Source organism: Phalacrocorax aristotelis, chromosome 2 (genome assembly GCF_949628215.1).
Source record: "Phalacrocorax aristotelis chromosome 2, bGulAri2.1, whole genome shotgun sequence".
Classification (NCBI taxonomy): Eukaryota; Metazoa; Chordata; class Aves; order Suliformes; family Phalacrocoracidae; genus Phalacrocorax; species Phalacrocorax aristotelis.
The window spans coordinates 160817541-160839857 of NC_134277.1; the positions used below are offsets into that span (position 1 = coordinate 160817541).

A 22317-nucleotide genomic window follows, 5' to 3' on the forward strand; every position below is an offset into this window, starting at 1 on the left:
CTCTGTTCGGTGTGATAAACTTTCTCTAAAGGCTAACATGCCTCCCATTTTTATGTCCTCAGCCGCTCAGGTCAGGAGACAGCCTAGTATGACGTGTGAAGCAAGACCAGGGTTATTTTTATAATGCTTGCATAAGAGAAATCGTACTAGATGGTTGCTAGATTTATTGAACAACAGATAATTTCAGGGACATAATTCTATTAATTATATAAGAATTTTTCTCTACTCTTTGAACCAAATTGTGTAATAGATAAAAATATGTTCATGTATTTTTAAGCCGACAATTTATTCCATTAAGATAAGAAATGGAAATTCTATTTAACCACTAGCTGGAGTTTTTAAGCTTTTTCATAATTTTTAATAAGCAGGAAATCAGTAACGATAAGCTAGCAATTCACTACTCTCTTTAATAGTGTCAGTTCCTGAGCCAATGTTCAGTCAAACATAGGGAAGACCATACCTGTTCAGTCTCACTGTCTAGTAACAGTTGCTGCTCTCTGCCTTTTCCTGTTGTCCTCTTCTTACCAGCTTCAAACTTTGAGGCCTTTTCCAAGATAGTAACACAGCATTGTGTCTGAAGCTTTTGTAAGATTAGATTTTTATTTGATGCTATTTTCATTTTCAAAGATAAGTATTTCAGTTCTGTACTTTGTATGAGTATATTTGGGATCGTGCCATGTCAAGTCCCATTTTGGCTGCCTAAACGCATTAAATGCAAAGTGAGATTTATCTGAGTTGATAAACAGATATTTTTTTTTTTAGGCATTAAAAATTGGACTTTAAACATGGATTTAAACCCTGTTGCTGTGGCAGGGTGGAATGTCTGCACTGAAAAAATAAAACTCTGCAATCTAGCGAGTTATGGCCAAGTCTTGCTTCAATGCTACTTTGGAAAGCAATCAGATCTAAATGTTCCTCCCTAGTGTGTGGGGGGAAGGTTGTGGCAGAGCTTCAGATCTGTTTCTGGCAATTTTATTGATGTTTTCTTGTGTTCAGAGGAGGGTTACCTCAGCGGCAGATTTTTCTAATGCAGTGACCACATGTATAATTTCTAGCAGTTAATGCTTCAATTAGAATGCCTCAATGAGATTGCTTTCTGTAATAAGAAATTGAATTAAGATGGAATGTCTACCAGTAAGAGACCTAGGGAGCCTTTCTAATGTTAAAAGTAAATTGTAACTTGAAAAAGAACATTATGAGCTATTTCCAATTACATGCATATGTTTGGGGTTTTGTTTTTGGTTTTTGTTGTGTTTTTTTTTTTTTTTTAACTTAAAGTTACAGAACACTTAAAGGGGTGCCCAGAACACTTGGATACAAAAAGGATGCTGATAACAGACTTCAAAATCCGATCTTTAAAATCTATGTTTAGTTATCGCCTGATTCTGGAAGATCCTAAAGCTTAGAGATCGCTAAGTTTTAAAAGTTTATAGTTCCTGAACCATACGTTTCTGGATATTTCCAAAAATATGTTGCTTTTACTGATGGACAAAGCAGTGCTTCAGACTTAAGCTTGTAATTCTCCTACTAAGTCTGCACTGTGAGACTATACCCAAACTATGTGTACTGGAAAATATATATTATAGATACTGCAACAGTATGAGACTATACTCATACTGTTTCCCGTGAGAAATGGGGAAGATGCAAAAGACATTACATAACATGCTGGCTAACAAGATCCCACCCAAATGATAAGCCGAAGATGTAACGCTATATGTCTCTTAAATTAAAGCTCAGTATTTGCCCAATAGTGGAAGGCCCTTGGTTCAAATGCCTGTCACAGGTATTGGCATCCCCGTGGCTCTGTCTGGAGATGGTGCGCTGACCACCCGGCTGTCCTGGCATGCAGGGTCAGCAGCAGTGGTTTCTGTCCTTTCGATTTTGCAAGAAATCCTTACAAATTCGTGGGAAGATTTAAGTAAGGGAAGCTCATTCTCAGGTGACACTTGGCTGGATGGCTAAGAACAGAAATCCAGTTCATGATCCAGTGGTTATTATAAAATATGCGTAGATGTGTCCATTAGTAAAAGAAATGAACACAGAGTCTTACTGTTTGCAGGTGGGAGACCCATTCAGCTGAGTGACCTACAGCCTGTTATTTAGTGCCCCTTCCTAGAAAGCTGGTGGAAATTGTCTTTTGATGTCCAGCATTAAGCCTGACTTCTGTATCTCCTCATTGAAATCATACTTACTTTAAATTTGAAAAACTGGAAATTGGGATTAAAAAAGCATACTGTGGAAGCAATTGCTTAGATCTATTAATACAATGTTGATTTTGCAGGGTAAGCTGTTTTTAAAGTAGACTTTTTCTCATTAATGTTCCTTTGCTCACTGTGGTTGAAAAAGGAAAGATCTGTAGGAAAAAGAGGAAGAACTTTGTATATAATATGAAAAACCTCATGCTTATTATTTACAAATAAATGCTTCTTGGAGTTGAGGTGGCAAAGTAGGGCTAATCCAGACGACGTAAGATTTTGAAAAGAATTTAAATTCTTCCAGATTAGAGTTCAGGTGTAACTTCAGTGTCACTTTGCAAGAGTCACACTATGTTTTAATTTAGTGTGGCCTTCCGAATATCAATAGCTTCCTAATCTGCAACATTTTAACAAAACTAATTTCAAATGTTTATGTTTGCGTGGTTGTTTTGAGTGTAAAAAAGAGTTTTAAAGTTAAGTCCCTCAATTGTTTTGTTTCATTTTTAATCTTTTACATTTACCTTCTGGGTTTTTCAGGCCGGGGTAGAGAAAATGGAAAATCTTTTCATTTTCTCAGGAGCTCAGAGCAACTTTGGCTGTGGAAACAGTGGAGTGGCTTTGGGGAAAGGCTGAAAAGCTTTTCCAGCTGCCTGTCTCAGAGCTGAAAGTTCACCTCTAATGCACATACGAAATACTCCCTTCTCAAATTATTTGAAGAGTTTAAGCTGCTGATCTAAGTTCACTATTTTCTGAGTTGATATTATTGAATGAGCATGAGTGTTCCTCCTGGTGCTGACACTGCTCCCTGCTGTTGTATATAGAAAAACAGAATTGGTTTGGCCTAATAGTAACTTGGTTTAAATGTTACTGCTTATAGTCATTAGCAGCTCTTCAGTTTGGGTTGGTTTTTTACTTTTGTTTGTTTGTTTGTTTGTTGTTTTTTGATTTTTTTTGTTTTGTTTGGTTTGGTTTTTTTTTTTTTTTTTTTGAGGTGCATGAAAGTCAATCCACTAGTACATCTCCCTTTCCAGGAATACCTTGTTTGGTCTGGCTGCATATTCACTGGGTTCCTTCTAGATGAAAACAGATGAAAAACTACAAAATAAGCGCTTACAGTCTGTGCATGTTTGCTGCTAATGTCCTTAATGTTATTGCTCAGACTTCAGACGGTAGTAGCTACCCATATCTGTTTTGATTGCCTCATATTCCCTGTTGATTAAATGATGGGAAGATGTTATTTCCACGTAACAACATGGCTGTTTCTTCCCTTTACAATACTAATTTGCCAAAAAAATTCTTTATTGCACTACCCTGATGTTGTCTCATGTTCTTTCTTCTTCAAGTTAATCTCTGCACAAACAATTTTTTTGAATGTTATAGTTTTTATCTAAAAGGAAGACATTCTTCCTGTATTCTGTGGTAAAGTACTGGTATAAGTATTAATTTCAGAGGATGATGAGGAAAAGAAACAACAACCTTTTAGTTGTGGTGATAACAGCCTTAATTTTTTCCCTTGGATGGATTTACTTAGTTGGGGAGAGCTAGAAAATTGATTTCTTATTGATTTCATGATTTTTTTTTTCAGCGCTGCAAATGGCCTTTTTGTTAAAATGAACTTTTTACCCTCCTCTTTCTTCCTGTTTCTCTGTCTTGTTCTCTCTGAAACATCGTTAATTCTCCCTAAAGAGGGCCCAAACACGTCTGTCATTGTCACTGCCAGCAGATTATAATTTAAAACTACCATTTCCTTTTCCCCATGATCAAGGGTATGTTTAGAGTACTTAATTATTAGAAAGAAACACTGATGAGCAAGGCTTAGCATGATTTGTAATGTTCTGGGTAGTGCAGAGGTTTTGGCAAAGATTGCTGTCACTGTTTTTATCATCTTTTAACCTGCAATAGTAACTTACTATTTAATATATTTGAAGGGTGCATATTTACACATTGCCTTTGGTTCTGTTAATGAAAAATTTCTGCACTTTGCAGAGAGCAATTACTGTTACCAGTGCTGCTCTTTGGATTTATATCAACTGTGGGCACTGTCGCTGAGACAACTGCAGGCAGAAGCTCTCTTTAAGAGGAACTGTAATGTGATTCTGGCTTGTAGGCTGGCTTAGTAGTGGAGTTATTAATCAGGTTTGAGATTTTACAGGATAATTTCATATTCTTTTCAGATCTGTCTTGTAATTCTATCTGTTCTGTTACTTTCTGGGAAGATTCTTATGACTGGAATTAACAGAAGGCAGGACAATCGCTCTTGATACCTTCCTGGTTGGTATTTCAAGTGTGTGGAAAATACCTGTAGTTTAAAAGAACTTTAGCGTTTTTGTCTAATTTTTCTTCTACGTTTTTGTTGTAGGCACACGCGGTACAGTACCCTTGCTGCCTTTTGATCAGACTAAATGTGATGAGAGTTAGTTTTGTAGGTTATCCTGAAAAGTAGAATAATGAAAAACAGAAACAAAACGCTCCCGTTCATGGGATAAAAATATGCTCTTGTTTGGGCTTTTGTTTTTTGGAATGGGAGAGGTTATACAGCTTCACCAGTAAACTTTCTGATTACCGAGTACCTTTAGGAAGAGCTATTTATAGACTGAGGTAATTGGAGTAGAGGGGAAGTCCATTGTACTGCATTTGGTAAGTAGTAGGAATGCAAATGCCGTCATCCATGTGAAGAAGAATAATGGCTTTAACTACAGAAAAGAATACTTTTATAAATACCTGAACCGTGCTGAAAAATCAGCAGGAAAAATGCAATTAAAATACCCTTATGAAGGTGTAATTCTTCCTGTATTACACTGCAGAAAATCTGTAGAGCAGTGCTTGTCAGTGAATCTGTGAAGTACTTCAGTACAGGATATCTCTGCATATTTAAGTTCTGTCCTGTCCGTTTTCATTACATAGGTGTAAAAATGATAGATATTTTCATTCGAGTTAGCATGGCATTTTATAGTACTGAAACATGCCAGATGGCCAAGGATATTTCACCTAGATACTAAATAAAGTTAAAGAAAACATTTATTGAAGCCACAAGAGGTCTGTGCTTCAGAAGAAAAATATTCCAGTAGTGTGGATTTAATCTAAAATTCTGCCTTGGCCAACCTTATATGTAACCTTCTGAAAGAGAAAGTTCTCAAATACTGTATGACTAAGAGAAAACGCTGTCAGCCCTAATTCAGGGAAAGGTCGGAAACATACTTCAGCTGCCTGTGCCTACTGGCTGCTTCAAGGGAATAGTGCACAGTAACCAAACGTTTTGGAATTTGACTCTCTTATCTCTTAACAAGCATTTGAGAGCAGCTCTCTAAACCTATTCTATTTTTGCAGCATGTTTCACATGAAGTTTATCTTGGGTTTAATGTAAATTTTTGGTTTTATAAATGTAAATACAGCAATAAAAAGGAAGAATTGATCTATTTAAGCAGATTATAGTAATTGCAACAGCAAAGGTTGGTCTTTTTAATGCTAGGTGACAGAAGTTCCACATATAAACTACAAACCAGGCGTCTTTCCATTCAAAGCTTAAAAGCCACCTTCCAAAATATAATAACGCAGGATTTAATTTCTGCAGTAGCTAATTTATTAACATACAAAATGGTGTACAGTAATAAATTCTGGGAAAAAAAAATCCTTTGGAAGAGAAATTCTAATACTAGAAACACTTAAGTCTGATACTAGACAGCATGGACTTCCCCCAAATTTTCCTTTTGTTCTGCTGGTCGTCTTGTTAACAAAAGGCTTTTCCTATTTCAAATTTACTGTGTTCTTTGTCTGCAAGAAGTCACAGATACACCATAACTTCAGAGTAGTCGTTTTCCCCTTCTCTTTCATGATCAAGTTTTAGTAAAACAATTAACATAAATGTGGAGAATAAGACTGATTGCTTAAGAACTCTTGAATGATTCCTTAGTGGCAAAGCTTTCCTAACGTGAAAAGGTTAGTTTCCTCTGCTTTCATTTGTTGTCACTGCTGGGTGTGCATGGTTTGAAGTTTGGGAGCCTCTCTTAGGGATGGCTGGTTCACAGTTGGGAGATCCTTTGAGAGGAGACCAAATGTCATGTAAATGTTCTGGAACAGAGCAAATAAGTCGGCAAATAAGACAGCTTCTGCTGTTGATCAATGTCTGTATTGTTAACAGATGTCTCTGCATTGCATCAATAAGTAATAAAGTGCTTATTCATAATAACTGCCAGGAGGCAATGGTTTTGTGGGTTTAGTGTGTGGCTTATCAAGAAAAATCCATATCCATATCAATGGGCAAAGGAAATGCTAAGGCTCTAATGTTTAGTTTCAGGACAGTGAATTACTGAAAGAGAAAACAATGTGTTTCCTCCTCAAGTGGGACTATTTATCCATGGATCTCATCGCAATAGACAGTTGGAAGAATCCTCGCTTCTTCATCCAGACCTAGGAAATAGGCTGTAACTCATTTGTGCCTGCAATTATTTATAGACACCCTTGTACTAATCACTGCTGGGAAACAATCACGTTCACTGGTCTAGCGGTGGTGAAGCAGTATTGATGGGCAGATTGCCTAGTTTTCCATATAAGCCATTTAAAATGACTGGAAAGATGCTAAAAACTCTCTTAGCAAATTTACAGTTTCCTATCAGTTGTTTTGAGGATGTCATTGGCGTCTGCTATAGCAAGCTTTCCTTACAATGTCTAGAAAGCTGTCAGATTCCAATCATTGCAGGTTTTTTCTGCTAGACTTGGAAAATCCATCATTTGTCATCCCCACCTAATTGATACTGCTAGTTGGTTTTGTTTTCTGTCATCACTGAGAGGTTCTTAAAGGTTCATTTTCCTGGTAAAGAGCTTGTTCTTTCATGAGATTTTATCATTACGTTGCCAGGGTTTGGCACACTCTTATTCAGAAAAAAACACATATAAGATGTCGCCTGATTTTCATTTCTCTGGGTCCCTGTATCTTCAAAGTGTCTTCTCATTAGGTCACTCTCATCTAGCAAAACTGGTCAAGATATCCCTAAATATCCATTGAGGTCTTTGGCATATTTGGATAGGATTCGGATATTAGGATTTTCTAGGAATCAGTACAAAGGAAGTCCCATTTCTACTTTTCATGCATTTAGCTCAGATTTATTATTGGATGAAACAATAAACTGGTGACAGTTCTTTGGATTTCTACAGTTCGTCCTTCTCTGGGAAAACACAGGATCATTTTCACTTGTTTTAAGATTAAACTTCTGTATGGCTTGTAGCTGGAGTTAGTGGTTCGTTCAACTTGCTATTTAAATCCAGTGCTATTTTGGGAAGAGTGTTTCTACAACGTATACGTAGATAGTCTGGGTAACATGTGAGGCGTAAGAAATCCTTATTTTTAGTTTCTTAATGGGTGCTTAACTTCCACAAGTTGAAGAGTGTAGAGAGGACGTTCAAAGAAGTAAAACTGTCATTCTTACTCGTCTTATCTCTAGGGAATTTCTTTCCCGTCTGTAGTCTACGCAGAATATTGTTCAGAAATAAGTCAACTACCTAAGTCAGTTGCAGAGTATTTATTCAGATGTTTTGATTCCTGAGATGCTTCCCAGAGCTTTCCTGAAGATCAGTAACTCACTCATCTTAAATTCAAGTACATGGAGACACGAAGCATTTGTACTGTCTCCGCACAAGCCAGTGTTAACTAAGAAAATCTTTTCAAAGCACATTGCCAGGAGTTCAGCGTGCGTTTAAAGTAATTACAGTCTTAGGTGTGTGTGGCCCCCTAAGTAGAAATAGTCTCTAATATCATTACGATTTTGCTGTTCCATGGTGTACATGTCATATCCACATTTTGTAAGAGTATCCTCTTTACTATTTAGAACTAGGTTAATACTTTGTTTCTGAAGTGTGCTTACAGTTAATATGACCTTTCCTTTATATATCATTTCAGGAGTATGATGATGGTTATGGAACTGCTTATGATGAACAAAGCTATGATTCCTATGATAACAGCTATAGCACTCCAGCACAAAGGTAAGACTCCAGATCTGCTGTAACTACATTTGAAATATTTTATAGTTGGAAAGTTAGTTTTTCAATTTCATCTTAGAGAGCAAAAATGTTATAAGAGGCTTATTAGAAATAAGAAACCCTCAGTGATATTTGTCTCTAGTATCACAAAAGTGTAAAAGTGAAGTTACTGAGTGGTTGAAAAGAAGCAGAAATGAGAACTTGAAACAGAGTTTTTGTGATGACAAATCATAAATCAGAAAAATTTCAGAATTTCATGAAACTGAAGAAAATTTAATTCAGATTCATTTTTTGGGGGTTGGTAGGGAGGAGGAGAGGAGAAAAAAAATTATAAACGGTATTAAATCATCTGAAACACAGAGCTGATTGCATTTTCTTAAACATGGTTATATTCCAGTATTTTACCTTTCTTTGGATGTAAAAAAAGTACACCCTTCAGTTTGTTTTACTCCTCTATGGAGTTGTCTTAGTGACAGATTTGGATCTCTTGCCGTTTGTGTTCCTTCCCCCACTTCATTCCCAACAGTATTTTTAAGCACTTCTGATTAATTTTCTTAAAATTTTGCTTTCTTCAAAGGAGTCGCTTTTGAAAACTCTATGAATTACAAGGAATACCAATGTGTCCAAATGATGGCAGAAATGCTATGAAGTACAAACTGTTTTAATTAGGTGGTAGTTTTAATGTAATGGCAAATATCACATGATGCATTATTTAGCAGCTTGGCCCATCGTCCCACCTATTAGGGACTTCTAATGTGCACACCTGGGAGGGGACCTTCTGCGCACCTTTTACTGAGTCGTAGTTTATTCTCACTCTTCTGCTCATAGACCAGGCATTCATAGATTGATCAGCATTAGTTTGTAATGTAATTGAGAATTTCTTGAAACTTTTATGCCAATAAACTTAAAATGGTTGAAATCAAGCTGTTGAGAAAACGGTAAAATAAAGGAAATCAAATGCTCTAGTTCTGCATTACTGCTTTGGTTATTTGGGGTGATTAGAGCTTCAAACCTTGCCCTCTGGAAGAAGAAAACAGTAAGAAAGTGAGATATTGGTGGATATTGTGATGTCCGTAAATAGATACTGATTAGACTGGTTTACCTTCTGCTAAATATTTAAGACTCTCTTTATGGTGTAGCCTTACCTGAAGTAGTATGGAACTGTCCACAGCAGAGTTGAGAACAAAGCTGTTCACACCTGACAACACTACAGCAAAGCAGATGACACAACCAACTTAAATTTTGTTGTATAAATTAATATTTCCCTGTGCCCAACAACTTAAGTCGACGTGAAAAAGCTTAGTGGAAAGTTCAAGTGTCATTATTGTTGAGAAATAACGGAATGAAAATACCTTTGTGTCTGATACTTGGCTCATATAGAGTCTTGTAAGCTACTGAAAATTGATAAAAATAATATGACTTAAGAAACCAGCAGTGTAGGACCTTCAAAATATGAGGCTCTGTAGGATGTTGCATTAGAGAACAGCTGCTGGTAATGGATTTTTTTCCAAAAAGAAAATTACCAAAATAGTCCTCAAGTTTTATGTTGGCAATTCTGTTCTGTTTTACTGCTTCTAGTGTTGGTAAATGGGTTTATTGCGCACAAACATTTGGACTTCATTACAAAGTCATTTGCCTGAGCCAAAACTAAACATTACTTGGATTTTTTTTCCATGTTAAGAATGTTTTCGCTAAGATTTTTTTTTCCTTTGAACTAAAACTAGCAAAAAGCAAATCTCCCAAGAAATGAAATTGCACTTGTAAAGGACTGATACATAAGAATATATATAATGTTCTTAGATACAATATGCGCCCACGCTTAGCCCAGTCTGGAAGGAGATACTTCATGATTGCTCTGCTTTGTGTTTTACCTCTAGTTTCACAATACATATACTGGTAGATTTTGCTGAATTCATTATCCTGTGAACGATTGCTTCATTCCCCACCCCTTCTCCCCCCTAATTTTATTAAGTGCTGCATGGTGAAAGAAAACAAGAAATTATTCGCTTGTACATTTCTCACTGTACATCGGCTCTAATTTTCTGGCATGGCAAAGAGGTTTTTAGGATTGTATTGGCAGGCAAAAAGCCAGCCATCTGAGCTACCTAGAACAGCATTCCCGTCCTTAATCTGAATACCAAATAGTCGCCCATATTGCAAAATGTCATTTTGTAACCACTAAGAGATACTTATCGTATTTAGGTGCATTACAATATCCTTGCTGTGAAGGAAATTAGGGAACAGTGTATTGTTTTCATAGTTTAGCCTTGTATCATTCTTGATATTTTGCCCTCATAAAACATGGAAAGAAAACACATTTGCACACAGAGGGCAGTCACGTGTTTAAAATGCATCATTTAGTGACTGGCATGTGTAAATAACTTCTCCTCTTCCCTTTAATAAGTTGAAAGGAGTAATCTTAGTAGAATAGTATTTCTGGTATGTCTAGTGATACTAATTTCTCTAAAAGATTGTGATATGGATGATATTGTGTATTAAAGAGGTAACTTGAGAAATAGTAAACTGAAAATTATAGGTTTGCTCATTTAAACTATTTGCAGTAGTTTTTCAGTATATGAACCCTCTTCCTGCACCTCATCGAACTCGGTTGATGTTCTCAAGTGTACTTTGCCTGTACAATGTACATGTGTGATACAGTAGAGACAGCCGAAGCGCTCATTTTGGTTGTAAGGTTTTTGCTCATTTTAATGATTCCTGACCATTCAGTACAACACAGCATGACTCTCCTTTATTGTTTTAATTTTGATGTTTCTAGTGTATTTCCCAGAAATGGCCAGATCTGAGACAGACTAAGATGTTCAGATACGAAGAATAGCGTATTTCTGTGTGCCTTAAGGTAGCTGAGACTTTGCGTGCCTCTGCAAACAGTTCTTCCTTTCTATAACCTAGCAGCTTGCTGCCACCCAGTCGTGTGCGTTTAAAAGTTTAATGGCTTTTTATTTGACATTATGAGGAACTGTATCCTTCCTAGCGCTTGGCAATCTGAAGCTTTAGTTAAAACCTGTCACAGCACTAATGGGGAGAGAAACATCAGAGCCTCCTTCAAGTTCTCATCTATTTTAATGCCCTGTAATCCTATAAAAATAGTTTTCCTTTAAAATATCTTCTTATCCACAGTTGTTTGTTCATGCAACAAAACCCCAAATAGTACTCCAGGGTGTCTTTTAACAGAATTATTTTTTTTATGGTGAAAAAGACTTAAGAAATATCCCTTGGAGCTGTACTGAGCTTGACTAGGTATCTTAACTGATTTTTAGAAGAGATGTGACTAAATTATCCGTATAGTTTCTTGCAGAGGATTATTAGATGATATTTTTACCTATAAACTGGGATGGTTAATCAGCTGGACTGTCCAGTATTGGTATTAAAACCCAAAGCAGTCTAAAATTAATATAACAAAATATTTCTCAATTTCTGAAGATCAAAGGCTAGCAAATACTTAAAAGAAGCCAAGACAGTGTTACCTTAACAGGGCATAATGAACACTGTCAGAAGCTATGATTGCTTATGGTCGATACTCAATGCCTAGCTAAGGAGAGCAGCAAGACTAGGCTGAATGTTATTCTGTCATGCAGGGCAGGCATCATGTTATGCAGTCGTCATAAAATGTCTTCTGTATATGTATGTAGTAATTTAACAAGTACAGTTGTGTGCCAAAAACCCTTTTGGGGTCTTATGGTAGAACATGATGAACCACCATGCTCATGGGGCTGCTGGTCCTGATATTTCCTTGCATCCGATGCCTGCAGATTTGTCAGCTCCCCTCACCAGCAGCGATGCGTGCTTGCTTACACGACTTAGCTGACTCTTGAAGAACTTCATCCAATCTGTCTAGAACGGTAATCCTTTCCTTGGATTTATTGCAGAAGGTAGTTGGGGGTGTGTTTTAATGGCCTGATGTTAATGCTAGACCAATTTTAATATGAAAACTCAGAGAAGAACATTGTGGAGGTAGCAGGAGCATTTAGTTGGGTCTTCATTTAAATTTGTAGATCAGTTTAAATATTATCAGCATGAAGAAAAAAATCTATTTATTTTAAATCTCTGAAATATGTTTCAAATCGAGCAAAAGTGCTTTTGTCCCCCAGTGGCTCCATACGTGATCTGCACAAGTGTTTGTGAAGACAATAACAGGGCAAAGGGAAATGCATGCTAATAAATCAATTGGCACTGTCAGTTCACTGTTTAAGTTCTCTAGAATACATAAGATTTATCACTGAAGAATTGTAGAATAATGGTGGTGTATGGAAACAAAGTCCACCAGGGAGATGTACTACATCATTCAGATTTAGCGCTGCCATCTGCTTAATAGCATTGAGATGACTACAGAGGTACTTATGATCAACCATTCATAGCAGTGACAGATGCTGCAGAGAGTTAACATGCCAGAGAATGAGGTTTGTTACTAAAATTCAGATTATGTGACAAGGTTGCCGAGAAAGGGGGCTGGGTTTGTTACCTCTCCAACAGCATTAAAGGTTTACTGTATGCTTTTAAGTTCACTATCAGAGAGAATGGCTAACGCAGTTACTGTAGTACAGAAAAACGTGGAGAACCCCATCTGTTTGCTTCATGGCACTCAGAAGTTTCAAATAACTTCTTTAGACTTGTTTGCTAGTATTTAAAACTGGATACTTCTTTTCGGGGGGGGGGAAGACAACAAACCTGCTTTTATCTAGCTTTTGTTTTACCTACAACAGATCAGCAGTCTCAGCTACAAAAGGAATAGTTTGTATAACTGCCTGTGTCTGTTTAGGGGAAAAAATAATAAGGCATTTATGTAGTAAAGTAGTCATTTTATGTTTAATTAGAATTTATAATTTAAAAGCTGGCTTAGGTCTTCAGTCCTGGTGATCTGAGGGGAGACGTTATCGCTCTCTACAACTACCTGAAAGGAGGTTCTAGTGAGGTGGGTGTTGGTCTCTTCTCCCAGGTCACTAGTGATAGAACAAGAGGAAACAGCTTCAAGCTGCATCAGGGGAGGTTTAGATTGGATATTAGGAAAAATTTCTTCACTGAAAGAGTGGTCAGGCATTGGCACAGGCTGCCCAGAGAGGTGGTGGAGATGCCATCCCTAGAGGTATTTAAGACGTGTAGATGTGGCACTTCTGTACATGGTTTAGGAGGCCTGGGGGTGTTGGGCTGATGGTTGGACTTGATCCTAGATTCCTTAATGATCCTATGATTCTATATAATTCTATATAATTGCTACCATGTCAAATGATACCAAAATGTGATACATTCAAATGTAAGTTGCTTGTAAACCTTAGAGGCATCCAGTCAGGCTAATCTGAATTGAAGGAATTGGCAAATTCTCTAGTATGCCTGTGCTTGTTCAGTGCCTCTAGATCACTCTGTTTTTATTCGTTAATGCATTGGGAAGGGAGAAGTACATGCTGCAACTTTATTTTAAATTATTTATTTAAAAGCATAGAAAGACAACTGCCCACGTGGTGATTCCTAATTATGTTAAAAATCCAGTGTGTGAAAGCCACGCGGTGAGGCCTTATTCTTTACCATTCATCTCAACAGTGACTGATTCAAGACACAAAATTCCTTGAAGGTAGGGAAGACTATGCAAAAAGACCACGTGGTTTAAAAGGATTGTGGGTATTTGTGTTTCATAGCTTGTGGTAGTTACTTAAGAACTAAATGTCTGGATATTAGGTTGAAAAGAGGACTAAAAAAAAACCCACCTTAAAATCCGGCAGTGGCCATTGTTCAACTGATGCCTAAATAATACAACTAAACGGGTTTGCTAAAATCCTTCAAACCTCTAAATATCTGATTTTGTGCCACTCCAGAGGCACCTTAGTTTTGAGAGAAGCTGATTCCTAGTACGTAGTTCTAATCAAGACCTTCCCCATCTTCAACTAGGAACTCAAATTTTCAGGTATATTCTGAAACTGTGCGTAGAAGTCATACAAAAGATGACGACATTGCTGTTTATTAGGGGAGGATTTTATAAAGAGCTGAGTGTATGGATTTGAAATTGGCTTATGGAGGTGTTGCTATTGGTATTTGAAAGTTAATTGCTAACATTTTGTTTGTGTTGCTCAGTGTTTTAAATTTACATTGTTAAGTTTGTCAGCAATCATGCATTTCCAGGGTGTATAAATATGCATTATATGCAAAACAGTGTCTGTTACCGTAGCTTTTCAAATTGTAATTCTCTGGATTTCAATGCTAGTAGCTGTTTGTATTTCATGACGACTCGTAAATCAAATCAATCCACAGCAGTTTGATTTCTGGGGATAGTGCAAATAGCTTGTATTTTGCAATTGTTCTTGCTTACGAACACCTGGTATGTCCGAGCATATTGGAGGTTATAATTCCGCACAAATGAAGTCTCAAAAGCATTAGCATAAACAAGCTAATGTATCTTTTAACTGAAAATCCTGCCATGTGGTTTCCTGCTTAATTTTTACTCTCATATTATTGGAAGAGATTGTTTTCTGCACTTTTTCAGATCTTGTTCTTCAGGTTTAGGGGTTTTTTCATTACCTGTTAAAATGTGACAAGGTAAAATACCCAGGAGTGCATCAATAGCACAGATAGTTTTATTTGCGAGTCTAGCATACATCCTTGATTATTTTTTTTTTTAATTGGTTTACAGAAATCTGTCTGAAATCATGAATAAGACTAAGGCAATTCAAGTGTAATGATGGAAAAAGCTTATCTTTAAAGGAAAAATTAATCTTAACACAAGTATATCACATGCTGCGCTCATAAAACTGGAAAAGGTTTTCACAATCCTCATCATGTTGACATTAGTAGATTACTTCCCTATTTAAGAAATATTAGCATTACTTTTAATTTTTTACTAATTATACTTAGTAAAATGTTTTTTAGATACAAAAAATAATTTTCGTTTTCTTCATGGCTTTGCGATTTAACTTATCTATGACTATGCCTCAGTATTCAGAACACAAGTAAAAATGCATTTAAAAATAAATTTAGAGACCTGTTGGAGAAAACTTAGAGGTGTTATAGTAGTGCAAAATGTAGTAACATGAAATTTTTAATATCTGGGGAATCCAAAAGAGGAATTATTTAATAAAATAAGTTTATTCATTTTGCATGATTGGTTTAATTTCACTTAGGTGACTGTACAGCATCTTAAACTGGGTGCTTGAATGACCATAATATATTTATACAAGGATGAGTATTTGGTAGGATTTAGGATTTTTTCCTTGACTGATTACAGAGGTGAAAATGTGAGAAATGGATAGGTCAAATAAGATCTTTTATGAAGTCCTTAATAGAAAGAAGAACTCATGAACGTTGAATATTTTTAAAATATTAAATGCTATATTGTAGTTATTAATGGTAACTTGCACAATTAGTCATGGTTTAAAAATATCTTGGTTATATGAGGGCTTCAATTTAATTACAGTTTGATTTTGTTTTGGTTTGTTTTTTTTTTTTAAAAAAAAGGTACTTTAAGCTTGGGTGATGGAGGTAATAAAGGAAGGAGAGTATCCAGTTGCTAGGCCTCAGCAGGACGCTACAGCGGTGCTGCTAGGTATATTGTCTTTGGAGACAGAACTTGGATAATCAGGCTTCCAAATCTTACAAATTTAAGTTATTATTCATTTAGAAATAACTTTTCAAATGTCTTAGATAATAAACTTTCTACCAGTTTCATTAAGAGGCACCACGATAAGCGAGAAGAGACCACGTAGTCTCTCTGTGAATAAAGGACATCATAAATTCACACTTGCAGCAGACAGTGAAGAATATATATATAAGCAAGATTTCATTTCCCCAGTATGGGTCGGAGAAGGAACTTCACTGGCAACTCACACTTTCTTGGAAGCCACTGTCTATTGGTTGAAGGAGAGAGGCATGAGGTACCAGGCTTCATCAGTATAGAACAGATTTTTGTCACAGAACACATTTTTGTAGATGAAGTTTTGACACTATTTTGCTAGTTGACAGTCAACATACTATGTCTGCTTACTAGCAGTAATTAAAAATTGCAGTTCTTTCTCTTAGACTATCCTGTAGTATTTGGTTTGCTTTCAAGAAAAACCTTGCTGCTTTCTATTGGTGAAGAAATATCTGTTTAGCTGGGCAACTTTATAAAGGGGAGATGGTTGCAAGAAAACTTAAATTGGTCTTATTTGTTTCTCCTGCTTGTATTTTATTTTAGAGGAAATACTGGGAGTGTAAATTGTACTTTTAAGCACAATTTTTGTATCATTCGGTTGACAGATGATGAAAAATACCTTTTAGTAACCATCAGAATTTGAGGTTTATTGTGGTGTAAATGTCAGGTGCAATGTGCTTGGAACATACATGCTGGTAAAAGCAGTAGAGCCCACATAAGCCCAGCAAACAAGTCTCAGCAGTTAAGTGGACTGAATTTTCTTTAACACAAGAGGAAGAAGTCTGCCTTGTACTTGGAGAGGCAAGGCTTGAACCCTGCCTGTGTAAGGGGCGTTAGAGAAGCACTGGAAAGATCTCAAACATGAATATATTGCTTTTAAGATCTGTCAGATTCTTATAATTATGCATCTCTGAAAACAACTAAATATAATCTCTTTAACCAAATACATTCATTGATGGTATTATTATTATTTTTATTATTTTTGAATTCTAAACATACAGAACTGCGATGGAATGATACTTTTTCTCTCAAATGCTCTTCAATTTCAACTGATGAGTAAGGGTAGCAAATTTATAGGAAACTGATGTAAGTTGTGCTACTCCTTCAATAAATTAGGAAGACAAGACAGTATGATGTATATCTTACTGAGCAGTATTACTAGTGACAGGATGGTGACACACCGTCTGTACAGTTTTTGTGGATGATGATGGATTAGAGGCCATAGTCTTGTACTCCAATCTGTGACAAATAACAAAGTCTTGGGTCTCTAACATCTTATGCAGCACTTAAGAGGGATAACCAAGAATTGGATAGAATAATACCCACAACTCCTTGCAGTATTATAATGGATAGTGTAAAGATTCTGACTGATACCTGTCAGATCTTCATAATTCTCTGCTGTTTCCACTGTCCTGAGTAGTCTTGACTGTTCAGAGGGAAAAAGACGCATCTTTTTCCAATGTTAATGTTCACGTTGGTTCACATGTCTGTTCTCCATTTAGCAGCTGGAACACATTTGTTACATACCTGGATAGTTTAAGGCTTCCAGTTTAGTTTCCTCTGGCACCAGTCTAGTTCGCTAACCCCAATCCACTTTGCAAACCACACAAATGTGATGTGAGGATGGGATGGTTCTAATTCACAGGCCAAACCAAAATACTGATATTTACGCAGCCTGAATTTTTAGCTTTTCTGCTGGTGCATTCTTGTTTGATGTAGCAAATTTTTGACATTTCATTTAGCGTTTCTCATGTTTAAGAATTGATTGTTGCTGTATTCTATTTGTAGTTTCAAGGTAAAGCTGTCGGTCCCTGCTGCTGCTGTTCCTGAAAGGAAGCCTTATGTGTACTGTGTGCTTCAGTCACCTCTGCTACGTGCCATTTACCTTTCCTGTTTTGAGAGATGGGACATGAGTGGAGTGGGGGGAAAACGTCTGTTTCCACAGACAGCAATAACTGGACATTTCAGATGGTAAAACTGTTAGCTTTAGGGACCTGTGTAGAGTTCTGCCAGAAATATATAGACAGGCACAGTTCTGTGCCTGGTAGGTAGCACCAGAATGCAGATGCCTCTGAGGGCATTTCATTGTTCTGCAGAAGTGAAATTTATTACAATTTCTGCCATCCAAAAGTAATTTTTAAATAGTGATAGCTAAGGGAATCCTTGAGGGGGCACTCTGGTCATCTTTTAGGATTATAGGAAATAGATTTGCTATTTGTATTATCCATATGAGAGTACAATAGGATATAATTTAAGGAAGATTGCATCATTTTTCTATATTTTATAAAGCTTTCACTTACAGGTCTCAGTTGCTTTCCGAGATCATTATCTGCTTTCTAGACATAAACTGAGATGCAGGGATGAGAGTATGTACCAAAGAAACTTCTGCTAAGAAGTGGCAGAACTGGGCATTAAATAAAAATCCATCTGCAAGATGCAAGAAAAGATGTGGATCTCCTCTTGATATCCTGGTTTTATGCTACGCTGCTGTAAGCTGGGTTGCAGAATGTGGTGTTCTAGTGATCCACAGAAGCATTAAGGACAGATACTCCTCTCAATGTTCCAGCTGATTATGGAGATACAAGAAGCTTCACTACAGTGATTGTTGTCTTGACAATAACATTTGGGACACTCTTCTTCCTGTTTACTGTTGACAGATGCTTTTTGGTATAAGAAGCAGCTGAGTGTGAAGATCTGGTAGGAATCTGTGGAAAAGTTCTGTTTCAATGTGATCCTGTCAGTCAGGAACTATCATATAAGAAAGACGTCTTGCTAGAGAGACCCTTGTTTGTTCTTTCTAGCTTGCTGTTCCGTATGACCTCTGTGTGGAAGGACAAAGGTGACACACGTGGAGCTACTTTTAGCAGAAAAGGAACCCTTTGTGTTTCAGAGGTTTTTCTGGTCACTTTCTGAAACTGCCCTGGCTTCTGTCTGAAGGGATCAGTCCCAAAGTTACTTGTGATACCAATGTGCAAAGGAAAAAGTAGAATTTTTTTTTTCCATTTTTCCCTAGTAAGCATTATGAGAAGCCAAACTGGTTGCAAAAACTGTTTTTCATCACTGAAGAGGAAGAAAGTTTCAGTTTACTCAGTGCTTAAAACCTGGTAGCCAGCCTTGTCAGTGCTTAAGTGTGGGCTTTTCCAGTAAATGAGAAGCTTCTAATCAGAGGCCTTCTACTCTCCCCATAGCAATCAGGCTCCCTGCCATACTGCTTTTGTTTCAAACATAGAAATGGCATAATGCTGATTCTGAAATATACCTGTATCAAATCTAAGAAGCTGTGGCAATCACATTCATTAATCACAATGTATTTTGACTACCTTCATGCATTTTTTTGGAAATACAACCACTGTGTGGTTGACATGCCTGTCCTAGGCAGTGTCCCAGAAGTAGCATAATGACCCATTCTGATATCCTCGTGGGTGTTAGACTGCAGCTCTACCATTCTGTTGATACCTGTCCCAAGAGGATATTCTAACAACTCTAGACAGAATAAGCTAGTAGTTAATATAGTATAGAAGGTAAGAATTCCTTAAGACTTAATCATTATGTCAAGAGCAGTTACTGCTATATGTTTTTTTATAAAGATTTGTTCTTCTATTAAGGTTCATCAAGATATTTTCAGAAACAATCAGCTTAGCAGAAAAGCCTGAGAAATTCAGGTCATATTTCACAAGACCTTTGAAGACTCACATTGAATACCTCCAAATTAAAGTATTTTAAGACACTACTCGCAGCATTGTGGTTCTAGAAAAATGGAAGGAAGCTTACTAGTCCTCTTTTTTTACTAGATAAAAAAAGCTCCTCTAAGGCTTTACTTCATCAGTGATGCAGTGCTAAAATCTGAGGCTGCTCTTCTCTGTCTCAGGCTGTTTCTTGAACAGAGGAAACAGGCATTTCCCCCTGGCCTTATTTAAACTACTTAAGTCTCACTTCACACTTCCTCTAAGCATTGTAGGATTAATGCCCAGCCCTCAGCAATCAGAAGTGGCATACTTCTTAAGTATAATTGTTGTTTTCTGATCCTTCCATACCATTAGGTGATTCCAAGTTTTTATGCTGAAATGGAAAATAATTGGGGTGGTTTTTTTGCCATCTGTCTTCTCTCTTGTCAACCTAAAGACATTGTGCGGGAATGGGAATACAAAAGAAGTTAAATATAGAATCATAGAATCATTAAGGTTGGAAAAGACCTCTAGGATCATCAAGTCCAACCATCTACCCAACGCTACCATGTCTCCTAAACCATGCCCTGAAGTGCCACGTCTACACGTTTTTGAACACCCCCAGGGATGGTGACTCCCCACCTCTCTGGGCAGCCTGTGCCAATGCCTGACCACTCTGTCAATGAAGAAATTTTTCCTAATACCCAATCTAAACCTCCCCTGATGCAGCTTGAAGCTGTTTCCTGTCATCCTATTGCTAGTGACCTGGGAGAAGAGACCAACACCCACCTCACTACAACTTCCTTTCAGGTAGTTGTAGAGAGCAATAAGGTCTCCCCTCAGCCTCCTCTTCTCTTTTCTATGAGTAGATATATATATGTGTCATATATAAATATGAGGAGATGTATATAGGTTTCTATATGTAGAAAAGATCTGATTCACAGCTGATACTCCAGTGTTGATTGCACTACTTCTGTTTACTTGATGGTAGGAAAATGCTTGAAAACTCGCCTGACTACACCGTGTAAGGCCGTTACCCATCTACAAAGTAGACACCACAGAATTTTCAGGTACTGCCCCCATCTGCTGCTAGGGAGAAACTACTTGCAGACAACTGGAGAAGAAAGGAAAAATTCAGAAAATTGAAGAAAATGGCCTCAAGAAGACATTTCACATCTTAAAACATAAGTACTCAAAGCAGATTTAAGGTTTAGTCTTGCAGGGTTAAGAAGGAAGGAATCCATTGTACGTTTTTTTTTTTAACCTTGTGCTGAAAGGAGGGAGGCACATGAGGTAAAAAGCAAAATTAACCTGTTTTATGTTTCTGTTCTTTCTACAGGAGGAAATGAAAGGAATAGGAAGATAAGGGTTTCCCTTCCAGAATAAATCCATTAAAGGGAAATGCAGAGTTTGAGTAGCCTTCAGTCAGAATGCTAAGTTGCCAGAGAACATATATAAAAAAGTACAAAAGTCAAGGATGCTTTTTAAACAAAAATTGACATTGTACCTTCTGTCCAGAGGAAGAATTATTTAATATAGCTACTAAATTCCTCACAACAGAATGGACCTCCACTATCTCAGTTAATGAGTTCAGATATACCATTTACAAAGAAGTTTGATATTGCAGGTTCCTTTTACGAGGTTTCCTGTTAGCAGGTGATTGCCTCGAAGAAAATACAGTTCTGTAAGCGGTAACTTCATATACAGTACTAGATTTTTCTGTAATTCTTTCCCAAAAACCCTTAGGTATCTTGGTTTTGGCTGTGAACTCCATGGGCTATTCAGACTGATACAGGTGAAACAAAAATAATCTTTTTAATGTTTTCTTTTTTACCCAGAACTCTTTACAGCTGCCTGAATGTACCCTTTTCTTTGGGTTAGTCTTTAAGTTGTCGTATCTGAAGTTTTGCATTTGTTTAGCATGCAGTTGAACTGAGAGCGCGTTGTATTCTATTGTTCATAGAGTACAAGTGAAGGTGCTCGGAGTAGAGAGAATTGAATTGCACTAGGCAGCATTCCTTCACATTATAAATTGTACTTTTTGGAAAGGTTATTAATTTTGATGGGTCATGATATACTTTCAGTATAAGTAGAAGATTTTTCCTTTCTGATGTTTATTCATTTTGCAGTTTATATGCTGTAAAATGAGACTCTTTTTTTTTTTGTTTCATAGATATTTTAGGTCTATGAAATGAAACCCTCTAAAAGTCATTCTGACAGGATTGACAGATATGGGGATAGGGCTCAGCTGCTATAGGCTTCTAAACTTGATGACAGCCTTAAAATAAATAATCAAGTAGCGTGTGGAAGGGTAGTTGAATGTCAGTTTTAAGTTGGTTGTCAGAATAAAGACTGTGTTATCACTGGCTGCTGCAGGGCAAAATGATGTTATTTCTTATGCTTCAAACTTTGCCCTTGTTATTCTGGGGTGCTCATCACATGGACTGGCAAATGATAGGTAACATTTAGGTTGACAGATACTTTTTTGTGGGTCTTCATAGTGCATTCTGGTTAAGTTTTTGTTTAGTAAGCGTTACACTAGCAATAACAGATACTCATCCACACTTTTTAGTGGGAATTTGCACACCCCAGAACTGTATTACTTCTGGCCTGGATTATTTTGTGGTATTTAAAACTTTTTAGTTAAAAACACACACACACCAAGGAAGAAAAAAAAAAAACACCACCACTAAAACACAAACAACCCAAACACAGCAAATGATCTTTGTCTTGCATCAGTTTAGAAGTGATTGTGATGTATTATTTGTTTTATATAAATGCTTTACCTGCTAATGCATGTTAAGGCTATAAATTGCCTTTTCTCTCTGGTTTTTATTTTGTTAGTGGTCAA

At 36.9% G+C, this 22317-nt stretch overlaps 1 protein-coding gene across 3 annotated transcripts in view; it reads left to right on the forward strand.

The window, feature by feature from the left end:
• Nucleotides 1-22317, forward strand: part of KHDRBS3 (KH RNA binding domain containing, signal transduction associated 3) — a 102643-nt gene that overhangs the window by 75282 nt on the left and 5044 nt on the right. For all 3 annotated transcript variants that reach the window (XM_075085885.1, XM_075085884.1, XM_075085886.1), the window contains one exon: nucleotides 8089-8171. In XM_075085885.1, coding sequence (XP_074941986.1) covers nucleotides 8089-8171 — 83 coding nt within the window. The remainder of the gene's footprint in view (nucleotides 1-8088; nucleotides 8172-22317) is intronic.